Consider the following 14,846-nt stretch of genomic DNA (forward strand, 5'->3'; position numbering starts at 1 on the left):
TAGTTAGATTGCTGCCTTGCAGTTACTTGCAGTTAGTTTGATTAGATTACATCCTTCAATTCGCTTTGAGGTGTCTGGAGGTGTCTATCTATGTTAAATCTGAGTTACAAAGTCACCTGAATCTCTCAATTAAATGTAATTGTGTAACCAGCTCCCAACTATCCCTAACATACAAAAAATAGTGGAATATCTTTATTCACTGACTTGTAATAACTTAAAGCTATTGATTTATGTTTTCTTGTGCGATAAACAACTTTAAACATCCGTTAATATGTAATACAGGAAATGAAGAGCCCCATACATCAGTCGCACTAATGCTTGAATAATGTATTCTGTTCCCTCTCCGTTTCACTATCCTGTTCAGACCAGTCGATAATTCTTCCTGGGATGGCACTTCCATCCTACTAGGAACCTCTGTGGAATCTCCTCGACATGCCCCATCAATCTATCATATGTTGGAATTGGATGCTCCATCCCATGATATGCTGTCATCTTGCGTCAAGCTTTGCCAGTTTTATGCTTCTGTATTGAAGAATTCCTTCTAATTTGTCTGTATTCATAATTGAATTAATCCAATTTGATAGCTATGTAGGAGTTGCTGCCAAGACATTTTACTTTTTCATGTTTCGTGCTGCCAGTTGATGTTTCTGACTTAGTATTATTAGCTTGTGACTGTATGGAGCTGCATTTTCACGTAATAAATGCAGCTTATTTTGTTAATCGTACTTCAGTTTAATTATCAGGGCTAAATGGGCTAAATTATAAGCACAATTTACAAAGACTAGACTTGTGTTTGCTTGATTATTGGGTACGCTAATTGACATGTTGGGATGATTAAAAAAGATTTGATAGGTTGGATGGATAGAGACCTTTCCTCTCTTTGGGGCGGCCCAGAACCTTAAATTGTAGCTAGGCTGATCATGAGTGATTGCAGATTCACAGCATGTAGCGGAAATCTGCAACACCCCATCTGCCGCAAAAAGGCTGTTAAGGGTAGGTTAATTTAAATTTTTAAAACTGAAATTAATATACAGGTGAGTAAGGTGAAATACAGATCAACCATGATTTGATTGAATGGCTGAACAGGTCCAAGGGATTGAAATGGCTTATTCCCATTCCTCAGTTTACAAGCAATGAAGTGCTCTTGAGATGTAGTCTCTGTAATAATATAGGAAACATCGCAGCCAGGTCCCACAAAGAGTAGCAAGATAAATGACCTGATAATCTGATTTAGTAGTGTTAGTTAAATGATAAATATGTGTTGCGCCCAAAGAAGTCACTCCCATTCTTGTAGTAGTGTCTTGGGATCGTGAGACCTTGCGGCTGCAACTTGAAATGGGGCAGGAGTGTCTGGAAAATACTGGAGAACGATATCCATAGGACCTACTCTTTAATGATGTCAGCAGTATGAATCTTAGCCCAGACAGCAGGAGAACCTCCTAACTCTCGCTCTAATATTGACTTAAAATAGTACATCCACTTAACTGGGTGGACAGTTGTTTCATCGGAAGGAAGTCGGAAGGTAGTAAAACAGGGACAGAAACAAAAGGCAGTAAGGGGGAAAGTGTAAGGCAGAGAAGCCATAGTCAAAAATCAAAAAGGGTGACAGTACAAGGTACAGTGACTGAGGGGAGCTCAGTGAATGGGCCCAGTAATACTAAAAGGAATAAAACGGGAAGTAAAAACATAAATGGTAAGCGACGCGGCAGGTTGTTACATGAAGATATGGGTTCAACGACAAGGAAAATTAGGAGAAAAGTTAAGAGGAAATCTAACTTAGGAGAGGTTACTGATCGAGGTGTTAAGATTCAAAACAGAGGTATAAAAGCCAACATAAGTGTAATTTACCTGAATGCTCCTAGTATTTGGAATAAGGTAAATGAGTTGATGGCGCAAATCATCGCGAATGACTATGATTTAGTGGCCATTACTGAAACATGGTTAAAGGATGGTCACGACTGGGAGTTAAATATCCGAGGGTATCAAACTATTCGGAAGGACAGAGTGGATGGTAAAGGAGGTGGTGTAGCTCTGTTATTTAAGGATGACATCCGGGAAATAGTAAGGGATGACATCGGTGCTATGGGAGGATAAGGTTGAATCCATTTGGGTGGAAATCGGGAATAATAAGGTGAAAAAGTCACTGATAGGAGTAGTCTATAGGCCACCAAATAGTAACATTATGGTGGGGCAGGCAATAAACAAAGAAATAACTGATGCATGTAGAAATGGTACAGCAATTATCATGGAGGATTTTAATCTACATGTCGATTGGTTTAACCAGGTTGGTCAAGGCAGCCTTGAGGAGGAGTTTATAGAATGTATCCGCGATAGTTTCCGAGAACAGTATGTAATGGAACCTACGAGGGAACAAGCGGTCCTAGATCTGGTCCTGTGTAATGAGACCGGATTGATTAATGATCTCATAGTTAGGAATCCTCTCGGAAGGAGCGATCACAATATGGTGGAATTTAAAATACAGATGGGGGGTGAGAAGGTAAAATCAAGCACTAGTGTTTTGTGCTTAAACAAAGGAGATTACAATGGGATGAGAGAAGAACTAGCTAAGGTAGACTGGGAGCAAAGACTTTATGGTGAAACAGTGGAGAATCTTCCAAGCGATTTTTCACAGTGCCCAGCAAAGGTTTATACCAACAAAAAGGAAGGACGGTAGAAAGAGGGAAAATCGACTGTGGATATCTAAGGAAATAAGGGAGAGTATCGAATTGAATGAAAAAGCATACAAATTGGCAAAATTAGTGGGAGACTAGAGGACTGGGAAATCTTTAGGGGGCAACAGAAAGCTACTAAAACAGCGATAAAGAAGAGTAAAATAGATTATGAGAGTAAACGTGCTCAGAATATAAAAACAGATAGTAAAAGTTTCTACAAATATCTAAAACAAAAAAGAGTGGCTAAGGTAAATATTGGTCCTTTAGAGGATGAGAAGGGAGATTTACTAATGGGAGATGAGGAAATGGCTGAGGAACTGAACAGGTTTTTTGGGTCGGTCTTCACAGTGGAAGACACAAATAACATGCCAGTGACTGATACAATTGAGGCTATGACAGGTGAGGACCTTGAGATAATTGTTATCACTAAGGAGGTAGTGATGGGCAAGCTAATGGGGCTAAAGGTAGACAAGTCTCCTGGCCCTGATGGAATGCATCCCAGAGTGCTAAAAGAGATAGCTAGGGAAATTGCAAATGCACTAGTGATAATTTACCAAAATTCACTAGACTCTGGGGTGGTCCCGGCAGATTGGAAATTAGCAAACGTGACACCACTGTTTAAAAAAGGAGGGAGGCAGAAAGTGGGTAATTATAGGCCAGTGAGCTTAACTTTGGTAGTAGGGAAGATGCTGGAATCTATCATCAAGGAAGAAATAGCGAGGCATCTGGATGGAAATTGTCCCATTGGGCAGATACAGCATGGGTTCATAAAGGGCAGGTCGTGCCTAACTAATTTAGTGAAATTTTTTGAGGACATTACCAGTGCGGTAGATAACGGGGAGCCAATGGATGTGGTATATCTGGATTTCCAGAAAGCCTTTGACAAGGTGCCACACAAAAGGTTGCTGCATAAGATAAAGATGCATGGCATTAAGGGGAAAGTAGTAGCATGGATAGAGGATTGGTTAATTAATAGAAAGCAAAGAGTGGGGATTAATGGGTATTTCTCTGGTTGCAATCAGTAGCTAGTGGTGTCCCTCAGGGATCAGTGTTGGGCCCACAATTGTTCAGCATTTACATAGATGATTTGGAGTTGGGGACCAAGTGCAATGTGTCCAAGTTTACAGATGACACTAAGATGAGTGGTAAAGCAAAAAGTGCAGAGGATACTGGAAGTCTGCAGAGGATTTGGATAGGCTACGCGAATGGGCTAGGGTCTGGCAGATGAGATGCAATGTTGACAAATGTGAGGCTATCCATTTTGGTAGGAATAACAGCAAAAGGGATTATTAATTAAATGATAAAATATTAAAACATGATACTGTGCAGAGAGACCTGGGTGTGCTAGTTCATGAGTCACAAAAAGTTGGTTTACAGGTGCAACAGGTGATTAAGAAAGCGAATGGAATTTTGTCCTTCATTGCTAGAGGAATGGAGTTTAAGACTAGGAAGGTTATGCTGCAATTGTATAAGGTGTTAGTGAGGCCACATCTGGAGTAGTGTGTTCAGTTTTGGTCTCCTTACCTGAGAAAGGACGTACTGGCACTGGAGGGTTTGCAGAGGAGATTCACTAGGTTAATCCCAGAGCTGAAGGGGTTGGATTACGAGGAGAGGTTGAGTAGACTGGGACTGTACTCGTTGGACTTTAGAAGGATGAGGCGGGATCTTATAGAAACATATAAAATTATGAAGGGAATAGATAGGATAGATGCGGGCGGGTTGTTTCCACTGGCAGGTGAAAGCAGAACTAGGGGGCATAGCCTCAAAATAGGGGAAAGTAGATTTAGGACTGAGTCTAGGAGGAACTTCTTCACCCAAAGGGTTGTGAATCGATGGAATTCCTTGCCCAGTGAAGCAGTTGAGGCTCCTTCATTAAATGTTTTTAAGATAAAGATAGATAGTTTTTTGACGAATAAAGGGATTAAGGGTTATGGTGTTCGGGCCGGAAAGTGGAGCTCAGTCCACAAAAGATCAGTCATGATCTCATTGAATGGCGGTACTCCTGCTCCTAGTTCTTATGTTCTTATGACATACTGCAGTTGTGGTGACTGAGATGGGTCTGTAGTGTGAATCAAGTGTTTTCCTCCACTTGCTGTTCATTGCAGATAGTAATTACTTTCTTACTATATGCTGTCATTTCATTTTCCATGTCCTACAAAGCAGCAAAATCTTGAGTTTTTGGATTAAAGGACAAAAAGAAACTGTGCTATTGACAGAGACCAATGGAGTCTTGATGGACGTAGTTTTAGTTGGAAGTGTTTTTTCACCAGGATCACATCCCATTCGTGTTTTGTTGAAGCTTTCTCTTTCCTTTCCTTGCAGGTCACCACTTCTGAACCGAGCAAGACTGAGCAGCAATTATAGATTCCTTCAGCAGAGATGGAAGATGAAAGGCATGCGCTGCATCGGGGGAGTGCTATACCGTGTTTCAGCCAATAAGCTTTCTAAAAGCTGTGCCAATCCCATCAAAAGTGGAGTCACGAGTGCAAGGAGCAATGTGAAATCAGGTAAAGAGACAAACTGTCCTGAAATGATCAATAAACAAGGACACTTCAACTGCGATCCAAACCTGGTAGAATTGAAAATAATTTTAAATACCCAATATTTGAGTTTATTTCCTGATTTTAATCATTTGAATGTCCTGTGTTGTCTCCTTGAGAGACTGTGATGTAAATGTAACGATATGGAAGGGCCTGCTTTAAATTGTTTGCTGAGAAATCTGAGGCACCCGAAAAAGCATTGATGGATATATTTGTGTTATGGCCACATTTAAAGTAGGGATACAAATACAGCACAAAATCATACAACTGTTACAGCATAGAATGAAGCCGTTCACCCCTTGTCTTTTACCGGTAGCACTGCACGATCTTTCTTTTCGGATGTTTATTCAATTCTCTCATGAATTCCTGGACTGAATCTGCCTCCACCACAATCTCAGGCAGTGCATTTTAGATCTGAAGTACTCGCTATGCACAAAAGATATTTTTCCTCATGTCATCATTACTTCTTTTGCTAATTACCTTAATTCTATTCACTCTGGTTCTCAATCGTTCCACCAGTGGGAACTGTTTTTCCATATCGACACAGTCCACGTCCTTCAAAGTTTTGAATACTTCTGTCAAATCTCCTGAATCTTCTCCTCTCCAGTGAAATTCTCCAATCTACCTACGTAACTGAAATTCTCAACATGTAATTTTTTCTATACTCTCTCTAATGCCTTCATATCTTTCGTAAAGTGTGGTGCCCAGAACTGGACAGAGGCAGTGGCATAATGGTATTGTCGCTGGACTAGTAATCCAGAGACCCAAAGTCATGCTCTGGGGTCCTGGGTTCAAATCCCACCATGACAGATGTTGAAATTTGAATTCAAATTTTTTTTAAAGTTGGAAAATCTTGCATTAAAAGTCTAAGGTTGACCATGAAACCATGGTCGATTATCGTAAAACCCATCTGGATCACTAATGTCCTTTAGGGAAAAAAATCTGTCGTCCTTACCTGGTCTGACCTACATGTGACTCCCGACCCACAGCAATGTGGTTGACTCTTAAATACCCTCAGGGAAGATCACTAAATGCTGGCCCAGCCAGCGAAGCCCACATCCCATGAACAAATTAAAAAAAAAAAAAAAAGTTGAGGCCGAACCGGTGTTCTATACATGTTCAGCATAATGTCTTTGCTTTTGTACTCTATGCCCCTATTAATAATACCTAGGATGTTGCCTGCTTTATTAACCAGTCTCAACCTGTCCTGCACACTCTTCAGAATTGTACCCTTCATTTTATATAATCTGCCATTTGTCCCCCATGCCATCAACCTATCTATATTATTTTCATAAGAGCAGGAGAAGGACATTTGGCCCATTGAACATGCTCTGCCATTCAGTAAGATTATGGCTGATCTGATTGTGACTTTAACTCCACTTTCCTCCTCTTCCCCATAATCCTGGACTTCCTTGTCAATGAAACATTTGTTGTCTAAGTTAGCCTTGAATATATTCCATAAATCAGGCTCCATTTTTCTCTGTGGAAGAGAATTCCCGAGACAAACAACCCGAAGAAAGAAGAAATTCCGACTTAGTCATAGAGGGTGAAATGTTCCAGCTCGTGCCGCTGGTAGCAGAGTTCCGATGAGGCAGAGATTCCAGCGGTTGTTACGGTGCCAATCGGTTACCGATGTTCTGGCCACTCCGCTGGTGGTGCGATCAAGGTTAATGCCCCACTTAGCAGTCTGGCCACCATATTCTCTGGGTCTGCATGAATCTCTGGTCCTCTGAGCTGGGAATCACATGGGTGAGAATTACTACTGGTCCTGACAAATGTGGCCCTGATGCGGTAGACCACACAGTGGGCCAAGGGGGTACCTCTTGAAGGGAGTCCCCAAAGTCCATTTGAGGGCCACGCTCACCAGAGACCCCTTAAATAAAAAGACCCCCCCCCAAGAAGACAGACACCTGTCAGGAAGCCCCCAGAAGACAGACACCTGTCAGGAAGCCCCCCAGATGACAGACACCTGTCAGGAAGCCCCCCAGAAGAGAGACTCCTGTCAGGAAGCCCCCCACCTCCCTTCCCCAGAAGAGAGACTCCTGTCAGGAAGTTAGAGAGCAGTCCATACATTCAATGAAAACATTACTGCTTTAGCACCTGGGCAATACACCTGCTGGCTCACACAAAGGAAGCACCACCTATCAATTCCTGGAGAGAAAACCAGTCAGCTGTGTTTGAATCCCCTCAAATCTTTGAGCTGCAAGCCATTCATTCATTTGTCTTTAATATTAATGTTACTAGGCTGTGATAGACAGCTTCCACACACACTGCTATCAGCATTGTTACACTTATCTTCCTTCATGGTTGAGTAACTCAAAGTTCTCCAACCACAATGCTGATAAACATTGATTGATTGATATTTTATTGTCACATGTACAGAAGTACAGTGAAAAGTATTTTTCTGCGGCCAAGGGAACATACACAGTACATATATAGTAGACAAAAGAATAATTGACAGAGTACATTGCCAAATGGTACATCAACAAATAGTGATCAGTTACAGTGCAGAACAAGGGACCAAACAAGTAATACATGAGCAAGAGCAGCATAGGGCGTCATGAATAATGTTCTTACAGGGAACAGATCAGTCCAAGGGAGAGTCATCGAGGAGCCTAGTAGCTGTGGGGAAGAAGCTGTTCCTATGTCTGGGTGTGCGGGTCTTCAGACGTCTGTATCTTATGCCTGATGGAAGGGTCTGGAAGAAAGCAAAGCCAGGGTGCGAGTGATCTCCGACAATGCTGTCTGCCTTCCTGAGGCAGCGGGAGATGTAGACCGAATCAGTGGGAGGATGCCAAGCTTGTATGATGTGTTGGGCTGAGTTCAGCAAACTCTGCAGTTTCTTGCGATCTTGGGCCGAGCAGTTGCCATACCAAGCTGTGATGCAGCCGGATAGGATACTCTCTATGATACACCTGTAGAAGTTTGTGAGAGTCGATGCAGACATGCCAAATTTCTTTAGCTTCCGTAGGAAGTTGAGACGTTGTTGGGCTTTCTTGACTGTTGCATCAACGTGAGTGGACCAGGACAGACTGTTGGCGATGGTGAGCCCCAGGAACTTAAAGCTATCGACCATCACCACTTCAGAGCCATTGATGTAGACAGGCAACCAATTGATCTACCTCCCTTCTGTATTCTGATTTCTCGTTGTTTGAGATACGACCCACCACATTCGTATTATCTACAAACTTATAGATCGAGTTGGAGTTGAATCTTGCCACACAGTCGTGTCTGTATAGGAATACAGTAGAGGACTGAGCACCCACCCTTACGGGACCTTGGTGTTGAGGACTATTGTGGAGGAGGTGCTGTTACCTATCCTGACAGATTGTGGTCTGTTGGTGAGGAAGTCAAGGATCCAGCTGCACAGGGAGGGGTCAAGTCCAAGGTTGCAGAGTTTGGTTATTAGTCTTGTCTAGATAATCGTGTTGAAGGCGGAGCTGTAGTCTATGAAAAGCAGTCTGACGTAGGTGTCCTTGTTGTTGAAATGTTCGAGTGTTGATTGTAGGACCAGAGAGATAGCATCTGCTGTGGATAGGTTGCCACGGTAGGCGAACTGCAATGGATCGAGACCGCCTGGAAGGCTGGCGTTGATCCGCCGCCTCATGACTAACTGCTCCAAACATTTCATGATAGACTCGGGACCACTGGCAGTCGTTGAGGCACGCTACCTTGTTCTTTGGTACTGGTATTGTGGTGGTCTTCTTGAAGCAGGTGGGGACCTCAGAGCGGAGAAGATATCTGCAAATACACTGGCCAGCGCAGGCTCTGAGTGCTCGCCCAGGGACTCCGTTGGGGCCCGTCGCTTTCCGCGGGTTTACTTTCAAGAAGGCAGCTCTTAACCTCCGAGGCTGTAATAGTGGGTATGGGTATGTCCAGGGCTGTTGGGGAAGGTGGCACTGATGTATTGGCTGACCGTTCAAAGCAGGCATAGCACTTGTTCAGTTCATCGGGGAGGGATGCTCCAGCCCCACTGATTCCACCTGGCCTTGCTTTGTAGCCTGTGATCTCATGTAAGCCCTCCCATAGACGTCGTTGGCCTAGGACTCTAGCTTGATCCGATATTGTCTTTTGGCGTCCCTGATGGCTTTCCGTACGTCGTACCTGGATTTCTTCTATAGGCCAGGGTCGTCAGACTTGAACGTCTCCGTCTGGGACTTTAGCAGGGAATGGACCTTTTGGTTGAGCCAGGGTTTCAGCGGAATTGGGAAACACCCGTATTGTCTTCTTTGGTACATAGTCCTCGACACACTTACTGGTGAAGTCTGTGACGGTGGTTGCGTACTTGTCCAGGTTAGCTGCCGTGGCTTTGAATATGGACCAGTCCACAGACTCCAAGCAATCGCGGAGAATGTCCTCTGATGCCTTGGACCAGCATTGCATGGTTTTCTTGACTGGTTCAACACGCTTGAGCTGCTGTTTGTAAGGTGGAAGTAGGAGTACCGACCTGGGTTGGATTCGCCAAAGTGTGGTTAGGGAATGGAGCAGTAGCACATTTGATGTTCGTGTAGCAGTGGTCCAGAGCAACATCAAGCTTTGATTGACAGCTCCTGGACCACTTCAAACAGAATTAAGTGCTGTCAATTTCTAGGTGACCACATCAAAATCATGGAGCCATAAAGGGAGGTGATTGGAAATTCACATTTGTGCCTTTAACTCGCCAAACTCACTTATCACACTCTTGTGTATTCTCATATATACACAGTAACCCAAAGTTAGAATTTATTACTTTCGCTCTTACTCTGAATTCACTTTTTTTTTTAATAAACATTTTATTGAGGTATTTTTTGGTATTATAAAAACAACACAATGTACATGAAACTATAAACATAGTGCAAAAGCCGTCTCCCTCCCTTACAGGTCCCACCTTTATTAACCGCCTACTCTAAGCTAAACTAACCCCCCCCCCCCCCCCCTTCTGCTGACGATTAATTTTCCGCGAAGAAGTCGACGAACGGTTGCCACCTCCGGGCGAACCCTAACAGTAACCCTGTCAATGCGAACTTGATTTTCTCCAAACAGAGAAAGCTAGCCATGTCCGATAGCTAGGTCTCCGACTTCGGAGTTTTGAGTCCCTCCAAGCTAATAGTATCCATCTCCGGGCTACCAGGGAAGCAAAGGCCAGAACGTCAGCCTCTTTCTCCTCCTGGATTCCCAAGTCTTCCGGCACCCGGAAAATCGCCACCTCTGGACTCCGCGCCACCCTTGTTTTTAACGCCGTTGTCATGATATCTGCAAACCCCTGCCAAAATCCCCTAAGCTTCGGACATGCCCAGAACATGTGGACATGGTTTGCTGGTCCTCCCGCACATTTTGCACACCTGTCTTCCACCCCAAAGAATCTGCTCATCTGGGCCACTGTCATGTGAGCCCGATGAACAACCTTAAATTGTATGAGGCTGAGCCTCGCACATGTTGCGGACGCGTTGACTCTACTCAACGCGTCAGCCCATAGACCATCCTCTATCTCTCCTCCCAGCTCCTCCTCCCACTTGCACTTCAGCTCCTCGGTCTGCGTCTCCTCTGACCCCATAAGTTCCTTGTAAATGTCCAAGACGCTCCCTTCTCCTACCCACCCTCTGGAAACTACCCTGTCCTGAATCCCCCTGAGCGGTAGGAGCGGGAAGGTTGACACCTGTTTACATAGGAAGTCCCGCACCTGCAGATACCTGAATTTGTTTCCCCTCGCCAACCCGAACCTCTCCAGCGCCCTCATACTCGGAAAGCTCCCCTCTATAAACACATCCCCATCCTCTAAATCCCTGCTCTCCGCCATCCGGAACCCCCCATCCATACTTCCCAGGGCAAACCAGTGATTATTACAGATTGAGGACCAGACCGATGCTCCCTCTGTTCCCACATGTCTCCTCCATTGCCCCCAGACTCTCAGGGCCGCCACCACCATGGGGCTGGTGGAGTACTGTGCCGGCGGGAATGGCAGAGGTGCAGTTACCAATACCCCCAAACCGGTTCCCTTGCATGAAGCCGCCTCCATACGCTCCCATGCCGACCCCTCCCCCACCACTCACTTCCTGATCATGGCTATATTCGCCGCCCAGTAATAGTTACTAAAATTTGGCAGCACCAGCCCGCCCTCGCCCCAACTCCGCTCAAGCATTACCTTCCTTACCTGCGGGGTCCTGCCCGCCCAAACAAAGTTAGTGATCACTTTGTTGACCCGTTTAAAAAAGGACCGCGGAATAAAGATGGGGAGACATTGAAACACGAGCAGGAATCTCGGGAGCACCGTCATCTTCACCGTCTGCACCCTCCCAGCTAATGACAAAGGGAGCGCGTTCCATCTCCGAAAGTCATCCTTCATTTGGTCTACTAGCCGGGCCAGATTTAATTAATGCAGCCGGTCCCATTCCCATGCCACTTAAATGCCTAGGTACCTAAAGCTTCCCCCTGCTAATCTAAACGGCAGCTCCCCCAATCGCCTCTTCATCCTCTCGTCTGGACCGCAAACATCTCACTTTTCCCCATATTTGGCTTATACCCCAAAAACCGGCCAAATTCCCCTAGAATCCTCATGATTTCTTCCATCCCCTCTAATGGGTCCGATACATACAGGAGCAGGTCGCCTGCATAGAGCGAGTCTCTGTGATCCGATCTCCTCCCCCCCCCCCCCCCCCCCCCCCCCCCCCCCCCCCCCCCCCCCGGACCAGCCCCTTGAGGCTCTCAGAGCAATTGCCAACGGCTCTATAGCTAGCGCGAACAACAGTGGGGAGAGGGGGCATCCCTGTCTTGTCCTCCGGTGCAGTCTAAAATTGTCCGATGTCCTATTCGTCCGTACACTTGCCACAGGAGCCTGATACAGCAACCTGACCCAGTCAATAAAGTCCTGCCCAAACCCAAACCGTCCCAGTACCTCCCACAGATAATCCCATTCTACCCGATTCTGCATCCATTGCGATCACTACCTCTACCTCCCTACCTTCCGGGGGCATCATGATCACATTTAACAACCTTCTTACATTGGCCACCAACTGCCTACCCTTAACAAACCCCGTCTGGTCCTCCCCAATAACGTCCGGAACAGAATCCTCAATCCTGGAGGACAAAATATTGGCCAGCGGTTTGGCGTCCACATTCAACAGGGATATCGGCCTGTAGGACACACACCGCTCCGGGTTCTTGTCCCGCTTCAGAATCAGCGAAACCGTGGCCTGTGACATCGTCGGGGGCAGCACCCCTCTTTCCCTTGCCTCATTGAACATCCTCATCAGCACCGGCCCCAATATCCCAGAGAACATTTTATAAAACTCCACTGGGTACCCGTCCAGCCCTGGAGCTTTATCCGCCTGCATGGCCTTCAGGCCCTCCACTATCTCTTCCAACCCGATCGGGGCCCCCAGCCCTTCTACCAGCTCCCCGTCATTTTGGGAAATTCAACCCTCCTAAGAAGTGCCTCATCCCCTCCGGCCCCGTAGGGGGTTCCGACCTATACAGCCTGCTGTAGAAATGCCTAAACGCCTTATTCACCCCTGCTGAGTCTCCAACCAGGTTCTCATCTCCGTCATTTACTTTCCCTATCTCCCTGGCTGCCTCCCTCTTTCTAAGCTGCTGTGCAAGCATTCTGCTGGCCTTCTCTCCATACTCATAGATCGCCCCCCTCGCCTTTCTCAGCTGCTCCACCGCCCTCCCTGTGGTTAACAAGCCGAACTCCGCCTGTAGCCTCCGCTTAAAAGCCCTGCCTCTCGGGTCTCCGCATACCTCCTATTGATCTGTAGTATCTCCTTTACCAGTTGACCCGTCTCTGCCCTGTCCACCTTCTCCCTATGGGCCCGTATCGAGGCCAGCTCCCCTATGACCACCGCCTTCAGTGCTTCCCAGACCATCGCTGCTGAAATTTCCCCCGTGTCGTTGACCTACAGGTAGTTCTGAATACATTTCCTCAGCCGCTCGCACACCCCTTCGTCAGCCAAAAGTCCCACATCTAACCTCCAGTGCGGGAGCTGGTTACTGTCTTTACTAACCTGCAGGTCAACCCAGTGCGAAGCATGGTCTGAGATTGTGATCGCCGAGTACCCCGTGTCCACCACCCCTGCCAGTAAGGCCCTGCTCAAAATGAAGAAATCGATCCGGGAGTACACTTTATGCACGTGTGAATAGAAGGAGAACACCTTCACCCTCGGCTGCCCAAATCTTCATGGATCCACCCCTCCCATCTGCTGCATGAACCCTTTTAGTTCCTTTGCCATTGCTGGCACCCTGCCCGTTTTTGAGCTTACCGGTCCAAGCCAGGGTCAATAACTGTGTTGAAGTCCCCTCCAATGACCAACTTGTGCGAGTCCGGGTCCGGTATCTTCCCGAGCATCCTCTTTATAAACTCCATATCATCCCGATTTGGTGCATACACATTTACTAATACCACCTGCACCCCCTCCAGTTTCCCACTGACCATAATGTACCGACCTCCCACATCCGAAACTATTCTACCCGCCTCAAACACCACCCGCTTATTGATCAGGATCGCGACCCCTCTAGTCTTTGAATCCAGTCCTGAGTGAAAGACCTGACTGACCCAGCCTTTCCTCAATCTAATCTGGTCAGTTACTCTAAGGTGCGTCTCCTGCAACATTACCACGTCCGCCTTCAGTCCCTTAAGATGCGCAAACACGCGTGTTCTCTTGACCGGCCCATTTAACCCTCAAACATTCCAGGTGATCAGCCTAGTTGGGGGGCTCCCCCCCCCCCCCCCCCCCCCATTCGACGATCATCCATCTCCTTTTTTGGGCCCGCCTCCAGCCCATGCTCCGCTCCTCCACCGGCCTGCCCCCAGACGGCCTCTGTCCCCAACCTCCTCTCTGTCCCTTGGCCCAAGTCCCTGCCTCATCAGCAAAACATCCCCCCCCCCCCCAGTAACAACACTCTTTAACCCAACCCCTTTGATAAACCGAACATATGCACCCCCCCCACTGCGCTTCCGTGAGCTAGCTTGGTGGCCCCCATCCCTGGCGCCGGCCCCCGCTCATACAAACATTCTCCAACATCAAACAATCCCCACACAATTGCACGACAGAAAAACACCAAAATCTAAACAAGCACACCTCCATCCCTCAACAGTGCAAATGAAAACCTTAACTCACTCAGTTCTACCACTGGTCCCAAATCAATACAGAAGGCATTACAAACATCTTCCACAAAACAAAAAACTTTTTTTAAAGAACAGAGAAACAAAAAGAAAAAAAAACATGAACGTTGCAGCAAAGTTCAAAAGTTCTCAGTCCACCACCAGTCCTTTCCATTTCACGAAGTCCAGCGCGTCCTCAGGCGACTCGAAATAAAAGTGCTGTTCCTCGTACGTGACCCAGAGATGGGCCGGATACAACAGTCCGAACTTCACCTTTTTCTTAAAAAGGATCAACCTAATCTGGATGAAGCCTGCTCTTCTCCTGGCCACCTCCACACTCAGGTCTTGGTCGACCCGCAGGATACTATTGTCCCACTTACAGCTCCGTGTCTGCTTGGCCCACTGTAGAATGCGCTCCTTATCCAAGTACCTATGGAATCTCACCACCATTGCCCTCGGGCGGGGGGGGTGGGGGCAGGGGTGGGGTCTCCCGTTCGTGGCTTCCTCACAAGTGCTCTGTGAGCCCTGACCAACTCCAAGGGTCGGGAGAATGTCCCA

At 46.6% G+C, this 14,846-nt stretch overlaps 1 protein-coding gene across 2 annotated transcripts in view; it reads left to right on the forward strand.

The window, feature by feature from the left end:
* Window positions 1-14,846, forward strand: part of zc3h3 (zinc finger CCCH-type containing 3) — a 419,425-nt gene that overhangs the window by 216,943 nt on the left and 187,636 nt on the right. For both annotated transcript variants that reach the window (XM_072468220.1, XM_072468221.1), the window contains exon 5: window positions 4,995-5,179. In XM_072468220.1, the coding sequence (XP_072324321.1) occupies window positions 4,995-5,179 (185 nt within the window). The remainder of the gene's footprint in view (window positions 1-4,994; window positions 5,180-14,846) is intronic.

The sequence above is a fragment of the Scyliorhinus torazame genome, chromosome 11 (assembly GCF_047496885.1).
Source record: "Scyliorhinus torazame isolate Kashiwa2021f chromosome 11, sScyTor2.1, whole genome shotgun sequence".
NCBI lineage: Eukaryota > Metazoa > Chordata > Chondrichthyes > Carcharhiniformes > Scyliorhinidae > Scyliorhinus > Scyliorhinus torazame.